The sequence below is a fragment of the Mycteria americana genome, chromosome 3, assembly GCF_035582795.1.
Source record: "Mycteria americana isolate JAX WOST 10 ecotype Jacksonville Zoo and Gardens chromosome 3, USCA_MyAme_1.0, whole genome shotgun sequence".
Classification (NCBI taxonomy): domain Eukaryota; kingdom Metazoa; phylum Chordata; class Aves; order Ciconiiformes; family Ciconiidae; genus Mycteria; species Mycteria americana.
The window spans coordinates 41,205,789-41,233,279 of record NC_134367.1 but is presented as its reverse complement, the minus strand read 5'-3'; the positions used below and the strand labels follow the sequence as shown (position 1 = coordinate 41,233,279).

Here is a 27,491-nt window from a genome sequence, read left to right as displayed (position 1 = left end):
GTCTTCATCAATGACATAGACGGTGGGATCGAGTGCACCCTCAGCAAGTTTGCAGATGACACCAAGCTGAGTGGTGCGGTTGACACACCTGAGGGACGGGATGCCATCCAGAGGGACCTGGACAGACTTGAGGACTGGGCCTGTGTGAACCTCATGAGGTTCAACAAGGCCAAGTGCGAGGTCCTGCGCCTAGGTCAGGGCAATCACTGGTATCAATACAGGCTGGGGGATGAATGGATTGAGAGCAGCCCTCCAGAGAGGGACTTGGGGGTACTGGTGGATGAAAAATTGGACATGAGCTGGCAACATGTGCTTGCAGCCCTGAAAGCCAATTGTATCCCGGGCTGCATTAAAAGAAGCGTGGCCAGCAGGTCGAGGGAGGTGATTCTGCCCCTCTACTCCACTCTCGTGAGGGCCCATCGGGAGTACTACATCCAGCTCTGGGGTTCCCAGTACAAGAAAGACATGGACCTGTTAGAGTGGGTCCAGAGGAGGGCCACAAAAATGCTCAGAGGGCTGGAACACCTCTCCCATGAAGAAAGGCTGAGAGAGTTGGGATTGTTCAGCCTGGAGAAGAGAAGGCTCCAGGGAGATGTTGTTATGGCGGCCTTTCAGTACTTAAAGGGGGCTTATAAGAAAGATGGAGAAAGACTTTTTTATCAGGGCCTGTAGTGATGGGACAAGGGACAATGGTTTTAAACTGAAAGAGAGTAGGTTTAGATTGGAAGGGAGACATTTTTTACAATGAGGGTTGTGAGACACTGGAATAGGTTGCCCAGAGAAGTTGTGGATGCCCCATCCCTGGAAGCGTTCAAGGCCAAGTTGGATGAGGCTTTGAGAAACCTAATCTAGTTGAAGATGTCCCGGTCCATGGCAGGGGGGTTGAACTGGATGATCTTTAAAGGTCCCTTCCAACCCAAACCATTCTATGATTTTCTGAGTTCAGATTCTCTGAGTATAGTCAGTTTAGGTATCTACAGTGGATGGTGTGAATACCCCCTAAATGTACATCCAAATGCTCTGCTAGCCATTGGAACAATTTTTCTTTGCCTATTTATGCCTCCATATCACTTGGAGTTTTTTATCAGTTTTTAAACAAAATCTGAATTGCCCTGTCATTCTCTTCCTGATCTTAGAGACTGGCTCTCTGAATTGTGAAGAGGAATTCAGTGTAGTCTATCCAGCCTGTTGTAATGAACGCTTCTGACCTTAAAAGCTGCGTTACACATAGTAGGGGAAGTGGGAAAAAGCCCATCTGAAACAGCTGCATCTCAAATTTTAAGAAAGATTTAGATCCTAGACTTCTTGCTGTATGCATCCTGACAATTTCCATATTGCTAGTTCACAGTTTTAGAAGATGCTGTTTTATTGGCATCTCCAAGTCTGAGCAAGGGAGTCATTATGCTACTATGGACTTACAATTTCTTTTTCTCTGTTTCTCTTCAGCAAGCAAAGAGATAGAAGACCCTATGGAGACGGCAGAGAAAGTTGGTCTTGCAGCACTAATAATTCAGGTGAGTCTGAGCTGCCTCCTGAGGTGTTTGCATCGTCTGTGAAAAGTTAAAAATTGAGATGGAGAGCCATATCTAGGTGACATTAATTTATCGTTCCAGGACTTCCGGGGCCTTCTGTCATCTGATTATCAGTTTAGCTGGGATCGAGCTCTTCAAAGTCGTGGAGATACAGGCGTGTTCTTGCAGTACACCCATGCCAGACTCCATAGGTAAGAGGAGCATTTGTACACAGAAGTAGAGTTTGACATGTATTTTAACCTTATTAACTTACTGCTTTGTTAAGTAGTAGGGTTAACTCCTTCCCTAAATATGATACATGTTCACTTTTTCAGCAGAGTTGTGAGTTTACGATAGGAATCACTGAGACTTCCCAGAAGAGCAAGCCAATTCAAATGAAATTGCCACCTCATTTCCACAGGGCTGAGCTAACTGTTCATGTACTTTCTCTGTTGTAGGAACAGTCTCTCTGTGTGGTTGGTGTCAGTGATGAAGAACAGTGGCCCTAGGACTAAGGAAACTGATGTAAAAACCAAAATGCCCATACTTGTAAAACATACCAAATCATAGAACTTAGATGTTTTTGGCTACCACTGTAACTAGTGGGTTTTTTTAACATTCTGTTATTTCCACTGTTGGTAACCAAGGTTAAAAACAGCCCCCTTCCTGTTGCCTCAGGTCAAACACCTGACATGTTTAATTATTTTTTTTAAAAGAATTTCAGAAGAGTCCAGTTTGAACGGTTTTATCAATTATAGCGATCTGTGAGAGCATTCTTAATGCAGACATTGATACATATTTTCATAAAAGCATGTAAGATACCTTGCTGGATCAGGCCAAAGGCCCGTACCAACCTGGTATTCTGTCTGAGGCAATGGTAACAGGAGAGGGTATTCAGGGAGACCATGCAAGCCTGATCCCTTTCTGTAGTCTGTTCCTCTTGTACTCCCTTATCATCTACGTATTGATGGTAGTAGGGTACCATTTCTAGGGTATTGACTAGTCCTAGTCCTTTTAGCCTCCCTAGTCCTCCCTAGTCCTTTCAGCATCAGCTTCTGGACCTGTTGTCCATGCATATCTCCAGTCCTGTTGATACTGAATGGCTAGCACAAATTTTAATGTTTTTATCTTGGGTTGAAGTCAACTAGTCTGTCTCACTGTTCCATTCAGCTTGAGCAGAAGATGCCTACCCTTTTTTCTTAAAAAACACAAATTACTGTTTTTCTTGTTCAGCTTTGCTAACAAGAGTTTTTCATGCAACATTTGTTTTTCATTCTTACATTTTAGTTTAGAACAGGTGCATGGGAACGAGCAGCTAACTGACGTTAATGTGGCGTGCTTGCAAGAGCCAGATGCCATCTCTGTTCTTCAGCATCTTCTCAGGTTTGTCTAGTTTTCTTTCCAAATACCAGTTCCCTTAAAATAAACTTCTGGATTTGCTGCCAGCCTGTTGAGCACGCACAGACTGCACGGTCATAAAAGAAAAATGGCTATTTCAGGCAATGGCTTGTCTCTTGGGTCATACTGATTGCAACAGTGGCCCTCACTTGAAATCTTTGTGGACTTTAGAAGCCAGATGAGGGGAAAAAACAATATTTGAAACATACTCTGTGTATGTGAGGCTCTTAATTATTTCTTGTCTTCACAAAAATATGCTAAGCTCTATATAAATATTAGCTGCAAATTTGCTTGGTCCCTCTTGTTCTGTTTTTGTCATGTGGGAGAGGGAAGAGGAAGTGCTCCTGGGTGAGGTGAAATGGAGGATGTGCATGCACAGTCAGTAGCTCAACATCCTGCAGAGCTACTGAATGTGCACAACTAATACCTGTGAATAGCAGTAATGTTCTTTGTTAATTCAGTCTTAAAGTTGAGCAGTTTCTGTATTTGTTATTTCATAGGTGTGTAATTAAACTACGGGGACAAGGGATTTGTCCATGTTCCACAGCCTGTGATGGAGTTGGAAGTAATAGAGGTTTTCAGAATTCCTAGTAAGAGGTCCTATAAACTGCATTGCACACTGCACAGTGCCAGAGAGTTGGCCACACTAGGGCCTTCTTGAGGGCATCTGTTTAAAATTTGGACTTCCAAAAGTCATGCCAGAGTCCCAGGTGGCTCCTTTCAGCCTGCAGCTGTAGGTTGCAGAGTCCTACCGTTAACTGTAATTGCCTTGGGAGGTCTGCCTGCAGTTTATCGTATGCTGCATGCTCTCTTGAGCAACAGCAAGACCAGCCAGCACTCTAAATAAGACCAGTAGTGTCTTATTTATCCAGTGCAATTGTATTTCACAGAAAACTCATGGGTCGTTTCTTGGGTTTTATCACATTAGTGTACATAGCTGCCTGTCTTATGTGTGAAAACTGACAGGGTTAATGTATTTCAGGTTGATTTGCAGGGATCGCTGTATCCCAGATGTGTCCATTTTCAAACAGGGGTTGTTGCTCCACTGCAGGGCTCTTGTTCTTATAGAGCTTCAGTCTGGCCAGGCACCACATGGAATCTGTATGAAACATCTCCTGGGGCCTTTACTTCCAGCAGAAAGCAGTATTTAGGTTATCCATTAGACCAGGCACTCAGTGGCTAACACACTCAGGTTTAAACATCCCATTATTTCAGGAGTAACAATTACTGTTCAGTCCTCTTTGAGTTGCCATGGGTAGATTCTTCTTGAAAAGCTTCCATGATAAACACTCCTGAGTTGTCAGAAGCCCACTTCCCGTGGCTCTGCTTCTGCTGTTTGAAAAGTTACCAAACATTTGCCCTTAAAATTAGCTGACCATTAGCTTTGCAGACTAAGGAATAGTAGATTGAAGGTAGCATGTATATCCCTGCAGAAGTGGACTTATTTAACTGATAAAATAATCTAACACGTCATTAAGCCAACACTGAAATGGCAGCTTCATGAAGCAACAAAGTTGGTATCAAAAGAGGGCCCCTTCATTTAATACCAACTTTGTTGCTTCATGAAGCTTTACTAATGGCTGTTTGATGGTGCTTGTTAAGTTAATAGTAATTTGTCTATACCTACGTCACTGTCTCTGAGGGGCCAACAGCTGCTGGTATCTAAGCTGTCCCTGAGACAATGCAGAGGTTCCCCTGTTTTTTTTCTCTCACATCTGTTGCACAGCGGTATAAAGGCAGCAATGTTCCCTGTTTGGACAGTGGCCACCTGGGGCATGCTGGCTGAGGTGAGCTGCTGACTGCATGTGTAAGAGATGTTTTTGTAGCTTACCTGCCATGGGAAGGGGGAGCACTCCCTCCCTGGTGCTGTAGCTCTTATGTGACCACTGAGCCCGCATTATCAGAGCTCACTCTCCAGTTCTCCTGCAGCTTGCCTTTAAAGGAGGAAGATCCCAGGGAAGTTCAGCTTGGGCATGCTGGTGGGGATGGGCCCAGGAGCTGAGCAAAGACCAGAAAGTTCACTCCCCACTTCGAATTTGAAATCTATTCAGCCCCAGAGGTGTTGGTAACTTCTTGCAGGCTGTGAAAAAGAGGATGTGCACAAGTGGACAGCAGAACATGTGAAGGAAAAACATGGATCTCCATGACTCTGCCTGTGTTATCCAGTTTAATACTGTCTTACATAAGTTGATTTTATTCCAGGATTATGTAAACCCACTTTGTTTTTGTCTTTTCTAATGTTACAAGATTCCCTTTAGCTACTTAAAATTCTAAGCTGCATTTACTAAAAGCAACATTCTCTAAGGGACTATTTTGACTGCCTTGGTTATTTAATACATGTTTTTTGCTCTTAGGAGCTTCCAATTAGTGTTGAAATGTAAAACCAGACATAATGTTCCAGGAGCAAATACAGCTCTTGTGTTCTCTTTGCTATAGCCTGCCTCTCTGAGCTCTGCCATCTACAGTGTTTGCATGATGAGGAGCAGAAGCAATCTCCTTCAGTAATAAGTGAATGAGGAAGAAATAATCAATTGTGTGCTAACTACATGGCTTAGGTCTGGTTCAGAAGATTATTTTTGTTAATTCTGCAATTGTGGTTGTGTGTTTATTCTGACTTAAGCAAGTCTGATGAGCCTTGTATCTGAGTACACCTTCCTACCACTACACCTTCCTAACACCAAACAATCCTTTTCTTTCTTCACAGGTATGATGAGGTCCTATATAGATCTTCTCAGGATCTGCAACCCAAGCACATTGTCAGCTACCTCCTCACACTTAGGTAAGATGATTGTTGATACTGGCATCCATCTCCGGTAAGGACAGGTCTTCCTGAGCTGGCTCTGCAGCCCTCATATCTGCACTGCTTTGAAGAGTAAAAATAGTGGGAAGATGTAAATTTGTGGGACAGTTTCTCTGGAGCAGGAAAGGTATAAAGTAGGATAGCAAATAATATAACAAATAGTAGAGATTGAGGTTGGAACCAGGAACAAAGAAGCCAGGAGCCTTCTCAGAAGCTAATTGCTTTCAAGAAAAAAGAATCACTTGGCTGTAACCCAATGTCAGAACCCAAAATCATGCTGGACTAATCATATCTTGAAGAGCAGATTTGAGCTGATAATATGCTCTCAAATCTCAAAATTTCAGCTAGGAAATTTTGTCCAACCCCCTTTTAACCACTGATCTCAGCTTATGTGTTGAGATAGACAAAGCTTATTATTACTGTAAGTCATACTGCATATGTGACCTCCATAGGGAGGGCCCCCATAGGGACCTGTCTGATTTAACAGCACAGTGAAACACTGGAGTAGAGTCTGTGTATGGGGAATGCTTTAACAAGCTAAGGAAAATGGTATAAGGAGTCATGCACCTTGGGAATGACAGGGCAGGCTCTCAAGGGTCTTTCCAGGCCAGTTCTGGGGTATTTGGGGGCGGGGGGGGCGGGGAGTGGAGAGATTGTTTTGGGGTTGTTTTATGAGCATTAAGTTGTTGATGGCATGCCCTGACAACATGCAGGCTACAGAAAACCATGCCCTCCCTCAGCCAGGTGAAAGAGGCTGTTGGAAATAAGTCTCCGGCATGCTGCAGTCGTGGCTCATCCAGTTCTGCTGCTTTCTGTAGTCCATAGCACTGCTCTTGTCAAGAGACCTGCTCGTTCTCACCATTCCCACCGTGTTTTCCATTTCAGCCATCTTGCAGCCGTGGCACATAAAACTCTTCCTGTGAAAGGCAGCGCCCCTGAACTAGCCCAGGTATGGCACAGCGTTGTTACGTGGCTGGAGTCTGTGTAGGGCGTCCCAGAGCAATATAGGGCTTTGCCAACCCAGCTGTGCAACCACTCGGGTGAATATGCACCTGCAGGCTAATGAGCCAGCAGGCAGGCTCTCCCGTGGGAGGCACCGCTTTGAGAAGGCAGGGGTTGCTGTTTATGGCTGTGCCTTCCGGAGGGCTGCTCGGCCTGATCTTCCCAAAAAAGAATGCTTCATAAGGACAACTGCTCCAAACCCAGTCAAACCCCTTTCCTTCTCATCACCTTTCCTTTGGAACTTTTTAAAAGTAAACATTTGAGCATTTAACTTGCTGGTTAATTTCTGATGGTTTCCTTTAGTGGTTATGTGGAAAGACAGAGAATTAGGAGGTAACTGAATCTGTCTCCTCCCTCTTGCCACCTACATATCCCAAGTTGTCTGTATTGCCTTTCTAGCCAAAGCACAGAGGCTGACAACTGTTAATGTACAGTTCCAAATAGATGCAAATTATTTTCTACTGATCTCCCAGGCAATGTTTGACCCCTTAACTGCTCAGTAAATGATACACTAATTACACTGCCTTTCTTATTTTCTCTTTCATCTATTTCAAAAGCAATTACCTATCTGATTTTGGTAGGAAATCACATTTAAGTGTTCAGCTGTGTTGTGGGGGAAAAAAATTCAGTGGAATTGATGGAGCTGCACTCTGTATTTGAGCTTAGATGCTGTAGGTATTCCTGCCTTTGAAGATGGACTAAGACAGTCCAAGCTACAAGGAAAATTTCAGTTCCTTATCCTGTAAAAAAAAAGAAATTTCTAAATATCTTTCAGTATGACAACTTTCAAGAACTATTGTTATGGAGCAAGGTTGATAGAGCCCTTCCCAAACAGTCAGCTGTGTAACAGCTAAGACATTGACAAGGAAGAGTGAAATTTTCAAAGCAGCCCATAGTTGCTTGGCAGCCTCTAACCCAGGCGCACAGCGAGAGGAGGGATTCCAACAGTATCCTCAGGCTGTAACAGCCTGTGGTGCATGCAAGATTTTCACTTTTTAGTCATTGCTAGCTCTTTTGCAGGCACCTCCTCTGGTCCCTCTGCCCTGAGGGTACTAGACTGGGCTGGACACCCCCTTCCAGCTTCCTTTCATTGATGAATGTGTCCCTCTGGTGACACTGCTAGTGGGCTATCAACAGCTGGTGTGAATTCTGCCAGCATTGGTGTGTTAGTACAGAGATGATGCGTATGTCCGAATCCCAGCACCCTGTATGGGGACAGAGGATGCACACAGCATTCTCACCTCTGACAGGCTGCTCCTAACTGCTGTCCTGAGAGCTACGCCCTATTCTGTAGCAATACCGTAAGCTGACAGCTATTCTTGTTTTCCAGGCAAGGCTCTGTCTCTTTCAAGCTGCACGCTCAGTTCTAGCCAACGGAATGAAACTTCTTGGCATTACACCTGTAACGCAAATGTAATGAGGCTGTACGCAGTGTAAAGTCACATCTCTTAGTAAAAGGATTTTTTTTCCAGATAATGTAAATACTCTCCTGTGTGTCATCATTGCTAATGCAGTCTGGACACTCTCTGTCTGCTCTTGGAGGTTTGTATGCTCCATCACACCGACTGCAGAAGAGCACGCATGGCACGCCCGTTTGGGGGAGGCTGGGGTTGTCACAATCGCTTTCTCCCAGGCACTTGGTAGGAGTAGTGTACTTAAGACACTAGTCTACCTGGTATTTCCCATAAAAGAGAACTGCTCTGTATTTGCCATGTAAATATAACAGCCTTTTGGTAGAGGAAGTGGTATTAACTGTGCTGCCCTAAGCAGCCAGAGTTCTCCCCTTCAGCGGTTGCCATTGTGTACTTAGGCCTAATGGTACAGCAGCTACAGGTACTCTGTATACTGTAACAAACTGCGTTAGACCCTGACAGAGAGGTTTTTTCCTGTGTGTTGTACTGCGCTCCTCCTCCGGTTACGTCAGCCAAGACCAACTGCCAACTCTGTCACATCCTGTTCCTCACCCATTCCTCTGTCACACTGACGTGATGACTTGGGAGAAGAGGGTTTGCTGCCCAGCTGGTGGAACAGGAACCACGGTCCTCCCTCAGCACCGTACACGCAGTCAGACGTGGCAGGTGCTGCTTGGCACCCTGAGCCATCACACTGCTGAAGAGAGGTGGAGCATCAGTCTGCAAGGTAGTGCAGGTGGCTGTTCCAGCCTCTGAAATGCCTGACCATACCCACCACCACCAAAGCCTTGATGCACCAGAGCAGCATTCTGGTGGCACACTGTTCTAGATGCACAGAGCAGTTGGTGAAAGGCAGAGAGGAGCATCTTCTCCCACTGGAACAGAATTTAAGCATGTTTGTTGCTGCTGTGTTTAACATGCCCCACTTTTGAGTAAAACCCAGCTGGTTAACTCATGTCTGAAGGAATCTAACCAGGACATAAACTTGATCACATTTCTGACTCCACTTTGAATGTTAACGAGTTGCCCAAATGCACCAAAGTCAGTTTTCCCTCAATGCAGAGTTGCAGTTTCTGGAAGGGTCAAACTGAGTAAGGCCTCAGAAAATGAGGGAGAAGCTTTAAATTATACAGTTGGCACTCAAATCAAGGCCTAACATGCATTACAGGAACTCTTCTCAAGCATGACTCCATATGCACAAGGTTTAGAGAGAAAATGGACAGATAAAAATCTTCTAGTCTGACACTTTGACTCATTCATACTTAAGCCAGAGATACAAGAACACATACGAACCTTATTTCCCTGTACAACTGGGGTTTGACAAAACACATTGAATAGAAGATCCCTCTACCAGCTACAGCAGGTATAAAAAACATTTGCAAAGTGAAAGAAAATCTGCAACTTCAGAGAAACAGCAGTCTTTCATTCTGACTTTTAAAACCAAACAGCAAGTGCTGCTTCTAATCACTTCCAGGTAAGTGATGCTCGAAGCATGGTTATTCCTGGTGGAGTTGTGTCATCTCATATGTATCACCAAGAAGAGAAACTTTTCCTGTTGTTAATCGAACTGCAATTGCCAACTAGTTTAAGAGAAAATGCTGGCAATAATTGCTCTTTTTAATAGATTTTTTATGAAGCTTTTGGGCATTTCTGCCCTCAAAGGGCAAGACAGTTTATCAAATACAGAAAGAACCAGTTTCCCTCCATTATATACATTATATACAATTGAGTGTTCAGTTCCTTCATTCTGCTTTCCTTGTAAGTGGGACTCTTCATTGTTCGATGCAAATGAAGAATACCTTCAATAAAATACCCATCCAGCTCCTCAGCTGTAACGTAGCCTCAGCGTCAGCCACTGGAAACTTCACATGTAAGACAGAACTAACTTCTGCTTTTAGTCTATCCCACTTGAACCATTTCATGAATAGCTTAAGGCTAGTTTTTTAAAAATGCAGGTTTTTTAAGGTCCGTTTTTTTCTCTGTCTGTCCATTTTTATGGACAATGTCACACAGTAGCAAGTCTCTCTTTTGAGCTCTTAGTCTCCGATGGCTGGATTTTTGTAGTGTCTTGTCGAGGTAATCCATAAAGGTAAATAGAAATACACACCAGGAGAGCACCCAGGGAGAAAGTAACAGCTGAAAGGAGACAAAATAGTTTAAATAAACACTTCTATATAAGAAGAAACCTTCAGAAGACTAAACTATATAAGTTATGATGGTATTTGAATAACAGTATTAAAGTTACTCAAAACTAAACAGGACAACAAGCTGTTAATAATTCACAGAATCTAGACTCATCCTCTGTCACCAAGAACTCGAGTGTTTACAATCCCCACACCACTTCAGTTAGTCTCCCATCAGCAAGAACGTGGTGATGGTCAGAAAAGCAAGTGTGAAACATCTCCTGCAGTTCCAGATGCCGTCCGACAGGCTTCCATTACAATAAACTTAACGATAAAGACACAGTGGATGTGATAAAGTAGCCTGTGATAACACTTTGTTTGCCTTTCCACATCCAGACAGGCTTGAGAAACGCTATTAATGAGGCTTTCACAGAAAGATCACAAATCAAACCTGGACTGGTGTCAACCATCAACAAAACGTTCTGCCCAAGTGAGTTTTTAAAACTAGTTGTGTTTTTTATCGCTTGGTTTAAGGTGCTCTTTTTCAGCCAGACACTCATGATTTTCTCCTTATGCAAACCTTCCTTAAGTTTAATCTCACTAAGACCACATCAGAAAGCTAGTTTTTCCATCGTTACACCATACCATCTTTGGGTTATGGTAGGAAAGTAAAAAATAAATACCCAAAACTAAACAGTGAATGACTGAGCAGGAGCTACTGGATACAGTATCAGACACAGACTTGATCAGGGAGAAAATCCTTTGTAGTTGCAGGACAGCCCAAAGCAATCTGCTGTTTCCTCTCAAAAATATTCACCACATCAGTCATGACCCCAGCTGCCATGTGACTCGCTCCATGTGGTGTTGGCCACAGCAAATAGGGAAGGTAAAAGTTAACACAGGAGCAGGTATAACGTAACAGGGATGTGCAAAGCCCTTGCAGAAACAGCTGAGGAATTAATTTGGCACTGGCTGTACTAAAACCAAGAAGAAATGACAACTTATCAACAGCAGGCTCAGGTAAACAGCTATATCACACACTAAACTGCATCAGAAAGTGATTCATGAATAAAGCTGTATAAACTCATAAGCTATTTAAATCGGAAAGAACCTTTCCATTTGAGGTTGTAGGATGCCTCTGAAAGAAGAAACCGTGAATGCCTTTGAAAGCACAGGATCATCAGGCACCTTATGTGACACAACAGGGACAATACACTAGTGCATAGGAGTCCTGGAGAAGACTAAGTTAAAACCAGAAAAATTCAAAGGAGGCGCAAATGATTGCTTTGGTATGAACTGCGTACCGCCTGCTAGCAGCCTGCTAGCCAGGAAGGAAACCTGGACGTATGGTCAAATCAAAGGCAAAAAAGCACTTACTTATCTGGAGGCCAAAGAGGATGACTGATGCCACAGTAGAAAGAACAATGGCTGCCGCTGCAGAAAAGCCTTTCATAATGTTATCTGTGTACTTAACAACGACCGAAGTGTAGAGGCCACCTACGCTGGCGAGAACTGGAAAGCAGATAACATGTTTCTATTAGTAAAGGTGCAGTAGGTTACTCTTGAAATGATGCATTTTACCCCACTGGTGTACTCCTTGTTTGGGCTACATCATCCTAATCGGTGATTTCATGCAACATTCAGCACAATGGGATGTCTACACAGCATCTAGTAGATCAGATACGACTCATTTAAAGATGATCTACTCGCTACTCATCCATTTAGACTGCTGTTTCAGCACAATTTTAAACTGAACAAGTGAATAATTTGCAAGATAATGATACTTAAAAAAAAACCAACCTCAAAATACAATAAAGAATGGACTGAATTTGTAGCTCCATGCAATCAGTTATATCATAGTTAAAAGAGCAAAACAATGTAACAAGACCCTAAAAACACAAGATACTTACAGATGACAAACCAGACGTAGTATGTATAGCCATAGAAAAACCCTTTCTCAAGAACTTGGGCTCCGTCTGACATGTACACACCAAATAAAGTCACCACAATCCCAGATAAGTACATCTGAATATTCCTCACCCACAAGGAAGTATCTGAACTCTTTAAGACCTTCTCAAAATAAACTCCTAAAAAAAAAAAAAAAAGTTTCAGTAAGATGAATGAAGTTTCATCCTTAATGATTCATGGTTCATAGGTTTTAAAGCCAGACAAGACTACTGGAATCATCTTGTCCTACAGACTCCTGGGTTTCACAGAAGTTCCCAATGCAGAAGGCCCAAAATCACATCCTGCTAATGTGCGTCTTCCATGACAGGATCGTTTTAATGGGTATATAACATAAAAAATAGATTCTATTTCTGTTTACCTTTGTTTTAGCAATGAACCTCATCGACAATTGAAACTAATCCTCATTTCTGTTTGATTTGCCAGGCTTCTGATTCCACCAGTTTCTCCTGTACAGTTCTATACCAGAAAAAAAGCGTTTCACCTTGGCACCTGGTATTTTATCCCCAGGACAGTATTTATGTATTTCAGTATGATGAAGAACGATTTTTCCTCCATCAAGATATTTAGCAGTACAAAATAATAATAATAAAATGATTAAAAAAAAAAAGAGTGGGTGGGGCTATATTACCTCAATAAGAGACAGACTGAAAATTCCTCGGAAGCCTTGTGCTTGCAGAATACTTGGCAGAGTGGCAACGTTCTGAAACCACAGCTTCAGGGGATTACAAGAGCAAATCAAAACCGATGCCTTCTGCTAACTGAAACTACAGACTGATTTTGAGGAAATGGAATTCATTTTAATCTAAAGCTCTTGTTCACAGTGCCACACTGACGAGCATTACTTTTATGCTCTGCATTACTGAAATTCCCCAAATACTTTTTCATTATTCTATTTGGGAGGTGTATGTCAGACTAAAAGGCTGACATTTGACAAGGCCATCTCTAGCTGCCTTTTTAAGCATTGCTCCCACACCAGGACTCTGCTAATCTCTGGAATTTCCTCTGCGTTTCAAAACATAGACAGCAGTTTGCAGGACTCGGATCTTCTCAGCAACTTCCATGAATTTCTGGTGCGAGTCCTACTGACTAAAAGTTTATTGCTGATTAATGTCACCCAAGATCCTTCATACAATATGAGAAAAGTATATGGAACTGACAAAGATGGCACAGAGAAAAGACCTGTGGCTTAGAAGCCTTAGGAAGCCCACACACTCCTCCTGAAATCCCCGAGTTAGTTTCAAGGAAGGTCTTGCTACTCTTTTATTAATGAAAAATGCAATTTATAATTTAATACAGTATAGTGAATATTTATGGTGAATAAATTAGAGAACAGATTTATATTTCAGGGGTTCAAATAATAAAAAAACCCAAGGAAATATTATATTCTCTCATCTAAATACTCATTTTTAAAGTCTAAACAATATCAACAAAAAACTAGTATTGTTAATGACTGCAGTGCTTAAAAGAACCCACAGTAATCTATCTCGAGATTTCTGCTCGCTGAGAAGACCCACAGGAGCACAACCAGGTGTAATCAGTGTACCAGAAATTTGGCTCGAGTATAAACCATACTTGTAAATTTTATAAACTAAGAAAACAGTAAGCAAACCAATGAAATGATGCTTTCAGATTTCTGAAAATGCATAAAAATCACTCCACTAGGCAAGATGAAGGAAAGAATAGGTGCTGTTTAGGAGAAAGTCCTCTTTGGTACTGTTTCAAGTCACAAAGGATCTGCCATTTTATATTTGTCCAATGCTTTTATAACCATTGTTGGGCCCCCAGATACTTGGAAATTATCACAGGATCAGAAGTTTGAAGAAAAAACTTCTTTTCCATCTCTGAGGGACAAAAACACATAACTTCTACAATTTGCTGGAATAATATAAAACACTGAACATGGTCAGTCCAGAAACTGAAGGTTTAATGCCAAAATAACTTCTTCCTGTGGGTGGGGGAAGGAAGAAGAGGAAAGGAGTTTGAATAGGATTTATGTTTTCAACATGTAAAGCCCCAAGGGCACAAGGAGCTCCACAGATGAAATACTCCATCCTCCCAGCTGCCTCAAAGCTACAGCTGTCAGTGAGGAAACACCCAAGCTGCAATCCTTTTGTGGGAGAAGAAAGCCATATGATGCAGGCAGCTCTAAATCCTCTAGAGCTGCCTGCATCAGCCCTTTCAGTGGTCTGAATTTGAGACCTTTAGAAGCACAGCTGTCTACCCGTGTTATCAGAGAAAGCTTTAGGAGACTCTGAAGGCCTCACTGTGAATGCTGTGCTTTGTCTCGTGGCTTGGGAGCATCTATTGAAATGAGTAAATTGATAACCTTCCAAGAAAAGTTGATTGAGCTCTATACAGTCTTATTTAGTATTTCTGCTTCAAAGTGCTCATTTCACTGAAAAGACACCAAACAAGAACAACACCCTCCTCTTTTCCTCCCCTGCTAACCAGAATGTTTTCCATGAGTAACAAGTATGTACGCACAGCACAAGATTATTCCTGCAGGATTGTATGGTAATACAGGTGGGTGATAATACCTTGTTTTCTTACAGAGGGAGGGGGAAGAATCCAGTTTACAGCCAGGGAAATATGCCCCTGTGAGCCAAATTTCAAATTAAGTAATAATTTGCATTTCCTTATTTCTCAGCACCAGCTCACTTATCCTCAAGTTCTGGTCTCCTTCTGCAGAAAGCAGAGAAAAGCTACTCTGAGGGGAAATGCTGGTTGTAGAACAAAACCAAACCAAACCAAACACCGTTCATGCAGTTAGTCTAGGCTTTCTGCTACTCATCTTCCTCTCTGCCTTACTCATGCTCCCTCTGCATGTCAGTTAGATTTACCACCGACAGGACTACAGCAATGTGTAATTCAGGGCTGAGCTAGCACAAGAACTGAGCAAGGAGCTCAGTTCCCCGTATAAAAAAATGCAAGTATTTCATGTGATCACCGTAAGGGAGCTATTCACTGTAAAGCCAACTTTATAAAATTGATGTACTTTAATTAATTGTACTGAGTGAGTCATTACAGATGTTCCCTAGAGGAGTATTCTAAGCATTTGAAAGATGCTTCCACTTGCAAACCAGCCTTCTAAGTTGCATCACATAAAACCAACAGTATGTGCTCTTAGTCATTTGCTTGACAACTAGAGTAATCCTGTCCTGAATCTGCCATAATTACTGCAAGTAGAAGGTAATTATGGGCAGAGGGGATAAAGTCCTTTTTTATTTTCTAATCAACGGAGACAGTTAACTAATGTAGAATGTTCTGTTTTAAACATCATGAGTTCTCTAGTCCTTTTGATGTGACCTGCGTACGGAATTAATACTATACCTGCAAATCCTGAACACAATACAGCAACAGCAATCGCTCCAAACCCTAGCCATGGATTCTGCTCCACCTGCAACATCAACCGTTATTTTAAAAAGGATGCAACACTTCAGTAATTTACAATAATCAGTTCCAGAGCTACTTCATTAAGTACAGCAAAATTATTAGCGTTTCATTAGAGTATAAAACGTACTTGCTTAGCTAGAGCTGTCCTTCAGATTAGCTCGGTGTAGCTCTGTGGTGTTTCACTTTCTGAGTGTACTCTTAGCAACCCCTGCGGTGCTCAGAGGCACCGTCTACTTGGCTGTGGCCAGTCTTCCCAGCTGCATGACCTGCCTTTCCCACTAATGCCTCTGACCAGCAGCTAAGACCTAAGAAACAGAAGACACTTGTTTCTGCCTAGAACGGGATTAGGTCAGTGCCTCTGAAGGGTGTGTTTAAATGACATACCCACACCCACAAGGCATTGGAGTTCCACTCCTAGTTCCACCAGGTGCTTTGATTCCAAGTTCTCTGCTCCAGTAATTACAATGATACCAGGGCCAACTGCTGGAAACAATATATTACTCAGATATTCCTATGATGGTGCATTAGACTGGTTATGATGACTGTGCTAATTTATACTAATTGTAGCAATCAGTTGCCTTTCCAACAAGTGAGACTGGAGCAATACCGCAAGCCTGCCTGAACTGGTATACAATAAATGTGAAAGTGAATGATCAAACTAGTGTTTATGTTGTAGATTAAGTGGCTGGAAATAGGAAGCGGGTACTGCTGTGTGGAATGTAAGAGACCTTACCTTAATCCCAGCTGCTGTGAAGTGAAATACAAAGCATAAGGCAGTGTATTCTTCGTGGTGAAGTGGCAAAATGAGAACTCCTACCTGTACTTTCGTAGCCTGAGCAGGCTTCCACTGAACAAGGGTAACACCACCACACAGCATGAAGACAGAGAACCACTGCAGCTTACTAAGGGTACGGTTTAGCATTAGGACTGTACATAAAGCTGTACAAGGGATCTTCAGCTGGTATGTCACCTAAAGAAGATGGGAATGTAGCATAGAGGATGTGGTTTTATAAACTCCTCCAAAACAAGAAAATAAAATAAGAGAATTTAACTACAGAATAGCAAATAAAATTTTATATTCATTGATTTTCTACAGATCTCTGGGGTTTTGTACCATCGTCAATTACAACAAAGTGAATTTGAAGTGACTTTAGCAGTGAGTGAGTTAGCTCAGAAAACCAGAGTTCTACAAGAGAGCGTAAGCTCTGAATGTAACAAAGCATCATTTGGCTTTTAACACTGAGGCGACAGAGGGTACTGCTGCTAGACAGGCAGATACCTAGCACGCATGCCTCATGAAACAGTAAAGAGAAATGTATTTACAGATCAGTTACTGACAAAAACGTGTATTACCTGGTAGACTGCCGCATCCAAGTTGCTAAGAGCCACAAATGCCATATTGTTTTGGAGAGCATACACCAAAGATGGAACACTTAATTTTAGCAATTCTGTAGGACTTCCAAATACATTTTCTTTTAAAGATGTTATTAACCTTGCCAGACTTCCAGTTTCTCTGCAAAATAAAATATTAATATAATTGAGAGCTCTCTTAAACTGATATTTGAAAACAGAAATCAAATCAATGAATCCTTTACGAAGGCTGAAAATTTGTTCTCAACAATCAGTTTTACCTTCTGCTCATTAAAGAAAAATTAACTGGGAAAAAACAGTGAGGTTATCAACAAGTAGAAACCCCTGAAGGTGAAGAAGACATTCTGGAATCAGGAAGTTAGATGCATTAATGTGTAATAAAGTAAACAACAACCATGAACACTGTAAACAGTGGAATAAGTCACTAAGTATACAGGCAGTGGGACAGAAGGCTGTCGTCCCTGTCCCCCCGCCTTTTTTGGTGGGGGGTATTAATATTTGTGTGTCATGTCAAATGCCTGTGATTTTCCAGATCCACTTTAAACTGGGCCTCACAGTACAACCAAAAAAGATTGTACCCTTGCACATCACTGAGCTGGAAACACCTCTCATTCCTCAGCCAGCCCTGGGTTCCTCTTCTTGCTTGTGCTGTGTGGGTCGCTGGACCGGCACCAGCACGCATGTGAATAGGTCTGGCGGGGCATGTGGTGGCTCCCTGTCGCCTTGCATCTTCACACGCCTCCTTCATGTAATTGCAGTGTGCGAAAGAGCAGGCAATGGGGAAGAACCTGGTGCTTCTTGCTGCTGTCCCCTTTTGTGGCTTGCTCCTCAGCTTATTAAAGCTGACCTCTGCATTGCTAGTTCTTCCTTATCATTTGTACATCAAGCTGACATTTCTTGCTCACTTGTCCCTGCTACTCAAGTCCTCCAGTTCCCCTCCCAGCTCTCCCCAAGTCCCGTGTCCCCCCCTTCCGTTCCTCTCTCACTTGGCCAGTGACAAATACCAACATCCAAAATCACTCCTGTCCCCTCCCACAGGCCCCTCAACTTGCAGCCTGTTGCTCTTGAATTTAACACTCCTTTTGCTTCCATTACACATGCATATGAACAAATGGCTCACATCCTCCTGAGCGCTCCAGAAGCCCAATTCCCCACATTTCACCCGTGTCCCAACTTCTTCCTTTTTCACAAATGTACATCATCTACCTTCCCCAAACTCTTATTAGCAATTACCAAAATTAGCAATCTCTCTATGCCCCAGGCTCCTTCATTAACCACCTTGTTCCTGCATATTTTCCATTCCTGATCAAACCCTGAGTCTGTGCTCCAGGTTCTTAAACTTTTCCTCTCCAAAGATTTACGGACTCTATCCTCTCATGATCCTTCCGTCCAAGTTTCTCTCCTCCCTTGCTTTCCCCTTCCGTGGAATCAAGCATATACCTCCTTTTCTCCTGGTGTTTTTTTTTGTAATGAGAGCAGTCTTTATATAGGCAGCTGCAAGGGCTTCTTTTTGTCATTTTCGCATAACAGAGAGCACACACAAAGAAGAGTCAGGGGCAGTACAGTTACCAAACAGAGGCACATATGGTTTCCCACACTCTTGCGGTAGAAGCAAGGTCACATGCAAAGCTCTTTCCTAACTAAGGGGACGCTTTGCTTGGGACAGACTTTGTGACACCGAGCACGTCACATAGGTGTCTTTTGCAAGACACATCTGGCCACAAGGGACAACCATTGATCTATAGATCGTGTCAATACATGATATTGTACCAATACATATACCAATACATGGTACATCTATAGACAAGTAGACTTAAAGTGAAGTTTGCAATACAAGGAAGAGTTCACGCTACAGCTCGCCATGGTTAATTGCACTAGATACAGAACTCCATAAAATGTTACGAGTCATTGACATTATGGTTAAAATTGTTGGTTTACTTATTCCTCAATGTATTTATTATATTGCACAGCATTGGGAGATAAGGTCTACAAGAAAACCTAGAGTTCCTGGTAACACCCAAGTACAGCCGGACTAAAGTGCTTCTATCTCAAATGTCTAACTGCAAATAAAATATAATTAGCAAAGATAGAGTTCTACTCAGTGAGAATAAGAAGTCCAAAAATACCACACAGTAAAGGCTGCTTCTATTTGTCTACACTAACGTAGGCTGTTGAATAAGAAAATATGTATTTGCTTGTATCAAAAATAGCATGGCCAGCAGGACTAGGGAAGTGATTGTGCCCCTGTACTCGGCACTGGTGAGGCCACACCTCGAATACTGTGTTCAGTTTTGGGTCCCCCACTACAAGAGAGACATTGAGGTGCTGGAGTGAGTCCAGAGAAGGGCAACGAAGCTGGTGAAGGGTCTGGAGCACAAGTCTGATGAGGAGTGGCTGAGGGAGCTGGGGTTGTTTAGCCTGGAGACAAGGAGGCTGAGGGGAGACCTTATCGCCCTCTACAACTACCTGAAAGAGGTTGTAGCGAGGTGGGGGTCGGTCTCTTCTCCCAGGTAACAAGTGATAGGACAAGAGGAAATGGCCTCAAGTTGCACCAGGGGAGGTTTAGATTGGATATTAGGAAATTTTACTTCACCGAAAGGGTTATCAAGCATTGGAACAGGCTGCCCAGGGAAGTGGTTGAGTCGCCATCCCTGGAGGTATTTAAAGGACGTTTGGATGAGGTGCTTAGGGACATGGTGTAGTGGTGGTCTTCGCAGTGTTAGGTTTACGGTTGGACTCGATGATCTTAAAGGTCTTTTCCAACCTATACGATTCTGTGATTCTGTAATATTTAAACTATACCTGCTTCTGTTCCAGACCATGCTCAGTAAATTAGCTGATCACACGTTCAAACTCAAATCACAGCAGTAATAGTAGTTTCTGTCTACTTTAACTTCTAGCATGGAATTTCAGCAATGAAGAATAACAGATGTCCAGTAAGCACCATTTTCACTTCAGTTATTGAGAACAAGAAGATGAACTATCTAATAGTTCATCTTTGCAGTGGGTGTGCTTTCTGAAGCATGCACTGATCAAGAATCTCTAACTGTAAGTTGAATTCAGTAGAAAGATCATGTGGAGACAGATTTAGATCTACACAAAAAATAATTTAAAACAAGTCTCTGTGTACAGCTGATAAAGCAAAATAAGGTGCCCAAAGATGTACACTGCAAAATCAAATAAGAAAATAAAAACCGCTGTAGCTTGAATTCAGCATTCTTGATGTTGATCTAGATTCAACTTAAAAAAAATGTTCTGTTTTCTTCATGGGTCTGAATAGGTGAGAGCTACTAGTATAGGTGAGAGCAGAACTATCAGTTCTGCAAGAGAAACATGCATTTGTTAGAAAAGCCAAAGTTAAAACTAGAGTTTGCAAATCAGCTCTACTTTTCTTCATCCATTGCTAAGTAATTATGTACTATCTAAGAATGTAGACAACGTAATTACCAGATGGTGAATTGGACTTTAAATAAATATTAGAAGTTGAGAGTACAGTTGAGTAAACAACGAACACGCCTTAAACTACCATAAACTTCTCTTTTGAAAGACAATCTTTTGGCATTCATCCATTCAATGTGCCTTCCAGGAGACACTTTAAAATTAAACACAGCGAAGGTATAGTGTTAGAATGTGTAAGAAAACAAATTCTGCAGCCGGAACAATGCAAAAGTCATACTCCAGTATCCTGTATGTTGCAGTAACCAGTGCTGGCTGTTTCAAAAAGAAAAAGGTACCCATCCAAATGTATCCCACTATACAGAAAAAATAGATTGTATTCTATCTTCTAACTGGTTGTTAAACTACAAAGGTGCCTTGCTTTGGGTGAGACAAATTGATTAGGACTTAAAAACTGGAGGAAGCTGTAAAGGAGACACTGAAGGAAAACTATGCTGTTCAGCATATTCTTAAGTGATCTAAAATGGGAGATTATTAGGAAATTGGCAAATTTTGCTGATTATACTCAAATATATGTGATATCCAAAAGGAAACTTTCAATAGTTGTAGTGAGTCTGACTCTCACTACACCGAGCAGAATTCACCAGATCTTTTGCCGTCTGAGAAACAGCTCAGTTACCTGGACAGCAAAGGAAGGCATCCAGACCTACCAGCAAGTGAGACATCCTACCAAGAAGAGGTGAGCACAGCCTGATGAACAGTGTCTGCTGGTGCCCATCTCTCTCTTGACTATGGAGCAGAAAACCCCACTAGCTGACCAGATCAGAATAGACATTATAACCTTCAAACAGCTCAGTGACACAGATTCATCCCATTTTAGTTGGCAAATAAAGCTTAGTTGTCAATAAATGAGAAAGAATCATAGGAAATGACAACCCCAAAATATGACAACCATCTCTAAACCAGTTATGGGCATTTGGGAAAAAGATGCGAGTAGCGCTCTGACAGCGCCAGCTCAAGGCTCAGCTGTGTTCAGAGAAGTAAGTAGAATGTTACGAATCCTTAGGAAAGGAATCGAGACCAAGACAGAAAGCACTTTCACCCCTCTGCCTAATGCCACAGCACGTTCACATCCTGAATGCTGCATGCAGCTCTGCATCCTGTTTCAAAAGGGATGTAACAATACTGGAAATGCTGTGGAGATGGGTACTAGGATCATCATGGAAAAATTAGCTAGGACTCTGTGCTGGTTTTGGCTGGGATAGAGTTAATTTTCTTCACAGTAGCTAGTACAGGGCTACATTTTGGATTTGTGCTGGAAACAGTGTTGATAACACACTGATGTTTTAGCTATTGCTGAGCAGTGCTTACACAGAGTCAAGGCCTTTGCTGCTTCTCACCTCACCCCACCAGCGAGTAGGCTGGGGGTGCGCAAGTAGTTGGGAGGGGACACAGCTGGGACAGCTGACCCCAACTGACCAAAGGGATATCCCATACCATATGGCGGCATGCTCAGCATGTAAAGCTGGGGGAAGAAGGAGGAAGAGGGGATGTTTGGAGCGATGGCATTTTATCTTCCCAAGTAACCGTTAGGCGTGATGGAGCCCTGCTTTCCTGGAGATGGCTGAACACCTGCCTGCCCATGGGAAGTAGCGAATGGATTCCTTGCTTTGCTTTGCTTGCGCGCGCAGCTTTTGCTTTGCCTATTAAACTGTCTTTATCTCAACCCATGAGTTTTATTACTTTTACTCTTCCAGTTCTCTCCCCCATCCCACCAGGGGGGAGTGAGCAAGCGGCTGTGTGGGGCTTAGTTGCAGGTTGGGGTTAAACCATGATAGAGTCCCAGCTTAGAAAATAAATGCTTAATGAAAACACAATACATATCTGTAGAGATATGAAAATAAAAATGAAGGGGGAAAGATTATTCATGTCTGCCAACACAAGAAGACAGAATCCAGTGAAGTGTTTATTAAAAAGTACTTTTACATATACCGTGTAATTATACTGCAGAAGTAATTTCACAGATACAGAATGGACTAACAGTTCAAAAAGAAACTGGACAAGCTCACAGAGGACAGGATCATTAGGTGCTACAGCCACAGTATGCACACAGCATCCAGGCTGGGAAATCCATAAGCTTCCGCCACCAGCTAAGGAAAGTTCAGGCTGTGCTTGCCCTATTGCCTATACTGCTGTTCTAAGCATCCTCTGCTGACTGCTGTCAAAGGGAGGACGATGGGCTACATGGATTTTTGGCTGTGCAGGGCTGTTCTAAAAAACGTAATAGACTTCTGAGTTAAAAGTAATTACCTTTTAAATTATTTCAAGCAAAAAGACCATTCGTACATTTAATGAACACAATATTACTGACCCTTAACAAAAGGCAGATGGCTTACTCTGCTGAACTAGGCCTCTCTGGTATACTATAAACAGCCTGGGTCCCAGATGCACAAGAACAGATTTGAGAAATTATACACACAGGTGAGGCTACCAAATGCCACCCACAGGTCCCTCACTATTGAGAAACGTGGGCTGCTGCAGTCTCTGGAAAGCAGAGGCTGGATCAGGATCCACACTGGCCACAACACTGTGAGAACCACAGCGCAACCACTCGTCAGCAGAGACACTTCTGCCAACGCTTTGTGCTGGCAGAGTGAGAAGCCCAGGGTGCATAAAAAAAAAAAAAAAAAAGAAATTTGCCACTGGTCACACTTGCCTTTTCTAACGCATTATGTTTAATGAAAGGTTAAACAAAAGGCAGTTTGCTACAGCTGCCTTACCAAATTCAAATATTGTCTCATTTCTAAAGCAAGTAAAATGCCATTTAGATGTTAAGTAGAAAAGATCTTATAAAAATCTGAAGTACACCATGTGACTTCATGATCCTCTAGCACTAAACAGCCAGCCTTCTGATGTACCAAAAGCCACAAAGAGATAGGCAGGGACTCTAAAGGAACAAATTCTACCACAACAGAAAGAACTGGGCTTTGGAAAAGTCCAGAATATAAAGATTCTTCCAAGGAAGGATGTAGCACAGGGAAGCTGAGAGGAAGGACAGCAGACTGATGGCCTCCCTACTCCAGATGCTCATGAGTGGACTAAAGTTCTAGTTCTTAGTGGCAGTCTGGGATTACAGAAACTCTAATATTTTCTGACTACAGCCTTTCAGCATTGATTCTCCAGGTTAATAGAGACAGCAGAACGTCTGTCTGTAACATTGTTTGGGAAAATCTATGAGTAGGAACGTTACAATTTTATCTAACTCAGCAGACGATGGCTCACAGTCCAGCTTTCATCTACACCAATATTTTAAAGACCCAAAACACTGCAGACAATCCATGCTGACATTCTGAACCTATTCCAAAGCATACAAAAATAGAAAATATGCAGAAAGGACACACCCAAATATTGTGCTGTTTACAAAGCAGTTTCAGTTGAGGAGGACTCACAAGCTCTAACCCACTCTAAAATGACTCTTCCACAGCATGACTACCCAACCACATTCTCAAATGTATCTGTACTTTGGTATCTGAGAATCTGAGGTTAGAAGCAAGGATTTGTCTTAAAAATACTGATTAGCATTCCCATACTTACTTAGCCAAGATGCCCACACTCAAGAACAACTTGATAATTTCAGTGATGCACACGGCCGTCGTTGAAAAGTAGAGTTCTGTCTCCACTGTCCTTGTGTACCGCAATGCGACCGTGTATGTTGCAGCAACCAGGGTCATCACAGTAAGGCAGTACAACTTGAACAGTAAGCTGACATTTTCTGAAAGAAAACAAAGATGACGACTCAGCTTGCCCTTCTTTTCAATTTAAGGACTGAAACAGGGTGTTCTCCAGCTGGAGGACTGTAGCAAATACTACTGTGGCAGCACACAATAATTACAATGTTGTGAAACACTTCCTATAAAAAGTTTAAGTTAAATTTCAAAGTCTCTTCTCAAAGAAGCTTTTATAGGAACTCCAGGTGTTTGGAAGTAAGATGTCCTCTTCCCCTCATAATCATCCTTCATTCTAGAAAAACTAATTATAGACTAATATTTATCTAATAATAATCAAAAAGTCTTTTAGTGGTTTCCTGCTCTTTAGCTGATAGTAAGCGCTACTCCGAAATGGCAGCTGATCCTCTCCATGTGGTATACTGAAGTCTGACACAAAGAATGTTGGCAGACTAGTAAAAGCAAAGAGAGAGGAAAAGTTCAGTATGAGCAAAGAAGGGAATCAAATCTAGCAAATCTTAATAAATAAGGCAGCATTTCCTTCAGCCTTATTTTCCACCTAAGTTAGTGAAAGAAGAGAGTTTTGCTCAGAAAGGTGATGGGACTTCACACAAAGGGCTTTCTTGAAAAATTACTCACTGTAGAAAACACTAAGTTTATGGCTATTCAAGTAAATTAAACCATACAGGGACTATGTATCATCTGTGTTATCCCCTCTACCTTCCCCACTGCTATGCTCCTACAACAGTAGCAATTCTTGTAAAAGTTCTGCCCTGGACCAACTACTATCCTGCATAATTTGGGAGTTAGCCTGTTCCAGGTCTACTGGCGAAAGGCAGTTTTTCACACAGCCGCCCTCCTCTAAGGCCTGAGAGTGTCATCGGGTGGACGTGGCCAGGCCACGCCAGTTCATTCCCATGTCAGAGAATGGCTAAGACTGCATCCATACTGGTAAAGAGAACAGCACATGACTCCAAACAGAACTTCTCTGCATGAGGGCATGACCTACAACATGAGACATCAGCAAATGTGTGGTGTCTACAAAACCATTTTTCAAACTGGTAAATTATTCTTTGTTATGTATGGCATCTGACGGATGGATGTTGGTCATTCTGCAGCATCTTTCGGGCCATTATCTGTCGTGTTCTGAATATCCTAAAGAAACGTACTTTAATTGGTATAAGTTTATGCTCCTCTGCTGATTAGGGAATGAGTTAACAGATAAGCTCCGGGCAGATTTGTAATAACTTTGTTCATTTAATATGGGAATGAATTGCTGAATCCAGTGCAACTGATGTTTTGGTTCATTTTTCTTTCAAGCCAGTGATGTCTTCTACTGCATAACATTTCTGCAAGGTACAGTTAATACCTCATGCTGCTGCAATCATTTAGATTAGCTACTTCCTTACAGAGAAAAAAATCTCACCCATGTCAGTAACCACTTTTAAAAGGTAGAGCCAATTAGTTTTTGGACTAACAATGCTTAAAAGAGACTTACAAACTGCAATCCACTTTTAAATTAAGTTTGGATTGTGGGGAGGGTGGGGAGGGGTGGTGGGAATCCAAGGGCATAACAACCAGGAAATAAAATTAACTCAGTCCAGTTTTACAAAAATGTAATATTTTGTAATAAATTCTAGTGATATTTTAGTGCTGACAGAAATATTAACAATGTACATTTTTACACATTAAGATTTTAAGTCTATCCACTACTGAACTAAAACTAAATTTAATCCTTGCCAATATTAACTACTCTTCAAAAAATAAATAAATGCCCCAATTTGGCAACAGCTTGCAAACTTGAGTAAACCAAATGCAGCAGGATATAATGAATCTAGTAACTATACTAGATAGTTCTAGCGTTATGTAAAAAGCTATCTGTAGTTAGTTTTCAGCCTGAACATTTCTCCAGCCTGGCTCACATGTCTGCATGAGTACCAGTGCAGCACTGGGGGCAGAAGGAAAGCAGTGCTGTGGCACCCATATCTTCTGCTGATAAGTCTGAACTTATACCAACTTAAAAAAAAAAAAGCCGAAAGCTGAAAGAAGCTGTTGTTTCTTTCCCAGAGTTTCTCTCACTGGCTTCAGTAAATCCCACTCAAATGAAATGATTTCCAGCCAAAAGCCTCAGGATATAAATGTGGGCCTCCCACACATCTCCACAGCTCATCTAACCACTCCACCAGGGCTCTTTTAAATGGCAGCCCAAGGCCAACCCTGGCACATGAAGCACAACCTGCAGCCTGCCAAAGGCAGCCGGCGCGGCGGGCACCTCAGACCCAGTCTTACACATCCTGCGGGAAACCCTCCTGCTCCCGGCCCTTCTCCTCCTGGGTTCCCCCCCTTCTCGTCCCCACCAAGCCTGCTGCCAAGAGTTGAGCAGCCCTGCGCAAGGCCCTCTATGGGGGAAGCTGGCGGAGGGCCAGGCATCGCCTTCCTGAAGTGTTTAAGCCCACCTGGCTTGCCCTGGCTTCGGGACCACCGGGGCTCCTGCACCGTTGCACACAGGCCAAGAGAAGCTCAGGGTCCGGTGGTGGTTTTAGGGACACCTGCCGCACCCGCAGGGTTGGTGCCGAGGGGCGGGGGGGTGCCCACGTGCACTGGCGACCTGGGCCTCGCGGCCTCGGGCGAAGCCCCAAGAGCGTTGCGCCACATTCAAACGCTCCCAGAGCAGGAACCGGCGACAGAGGCGCCACCGCTCCGGAGACGGCTGCGGCTGAGGGTGGTCCTAAAGGCGGAGGCGCCAGCGGTGACCCGACGAGCCCCGGCCCGGGAGCCCCGGCCGCCCGCTGTCCCGCCGGACGGCGCCTCCCACACGCCGGAGAGGCGGCGGTCCCTCCGCCCGGCCCCCGCAGCCGCCGCCGGCCCCGGGCCAGGGTAGTCACAGGCAGCCGGAGCAGGGCGGGAGGGCGGGAAGGCGGGGCGGGGGGGAGAGTCCCCTCCCGGCGCGGCCCCTCACAGCCCCTTTCCCCCGCGCCCGCGGTGGTGGCGCCCGGCGCCGCAGCCCCGTTCACGGAGGACAGTTCCACTCCCCCTGGGGCGGGGGAGGCAGGGGGGAGCCGCTGGCGCGCGGGTCGCGCTTACTTCGGGGGGGGGGGAGAGTGGCCCCTTCTCCGGCCGAACCTCCCTCCGAGAGCCGCGGCAGCCCGCTCACTAACCCGCGCCGCGCCGCCGCCCTCACCTTTCGGAGGCGACATCGTGCTCGCAGCAGGCGCCAAGACCTCCGGGCCGGAGCCGTCCCCCGTGCCCCGCCGCTCCTCCCATTACACCATAGAGTGCGGCGCGGCAGCCTAGAGCGCCCCACCTCCCTCGTTTCACCATAGAGTCGGACGTCCGTCTCGCCTAGAGAGCCCCTCTCCCCCGCCCGCCGGGAGGCGGAGGGCGGCGGCGGG

The 27,491-nt window shown here is 43.5% G+C and overlaps 2 protein-coding genes across 2 annotated transcripts in view; one reads left to right on the top strand and one right to left on the bottom strand.

Moving 5' to 3' along the window:
* RARS2 (arginyl-tRNA synthetase 2, mitochondrial) overlaps positions 1 to 8,181 on the top strand; it is a 40,643-nt gene extending 32,462 nt beyond the window's left edge. The window contains exons 15-20 of the mRNA XM_075498333.1: positions 1,447 to 1,514; positions 1,614 to 1,723; positions 2,799 to 2,894; positions 5,614 to 5,688; positions 6,595 to 6,658; positions 8,042 to 8,181. Coding sequence (XP_075354448.1) covers positions 1,447 to 1,514; positions 1,614 to 1,723; positions 2,799 to 2,894; positions 5,614 to 5,688; positions 6,595 to 6,658; positions 8,042 to 8,128 — 500 coding nt within the window. The 3' untranslated portion in view covers positions 8,129 to 8,181. The remainder of the gene's footprint in view (positions 1 to 1,446; positions 1,515 to 1,613; positions 1,724 to 2,798; positions 2,895 to 5,613; positions 5,689 to 6,594; positions 6,659 to 8,041) is intronic.
* A 1,526-nt stretch (positions 8,182 to 9,707) lies between these two features.
* On the bottom strand, positions 9,708 to 27,392 carry SLC35A1 (solute carrier family 35 member A1). Its single transcript, XM_075498329.1, has 8 exons — positions 27,281 to 27,392; positions 23,969 to 24,146; positions 16,961 to 17,120; positions 16,425 to 16,577; positions 15,545 to 15,611; positions 12,157 to 12,333; positions 11,624 to 11,758; positions 9,708 to 10,259 (listed from the first exon to the last, which is right to left on the bottom strand). Exons 1-8 carry the CDS (start codon positions 27,294 to 27,296, stop codon positions 10,129 to 10,131), a joined length of 1,017 nt encoding a protein of 338 aa, XP_075354444.1. The 5' UTR covers positions 27,297 to 27,392; the 3' UTR covers positions 9,708 to 10,128.
* Between the last annotated feature and the right edge of the window lie 99 nt (positions 27,393 to 27,491).

Bases quoted from the DNA above. Each gene is read 5' to 3' on its own strand.
- SLC35A1 (XM_075498329.1), bottom strand. The intron at 16,578-16,960 runs GTAATACACGTT...CATCTTCTTTAG, and splicing joins TGGATGCGGCAGTCTACCAG to GTGACATACCAGCTGAAGAT. The intron at 10,260-11,623 runs GTAAGTGCTTTT...GTCTCCTTTCAG, and splicing joins CCTCTTTGGCCTCCAGATAA to CTGTTACTTTCTCCCTGGGT.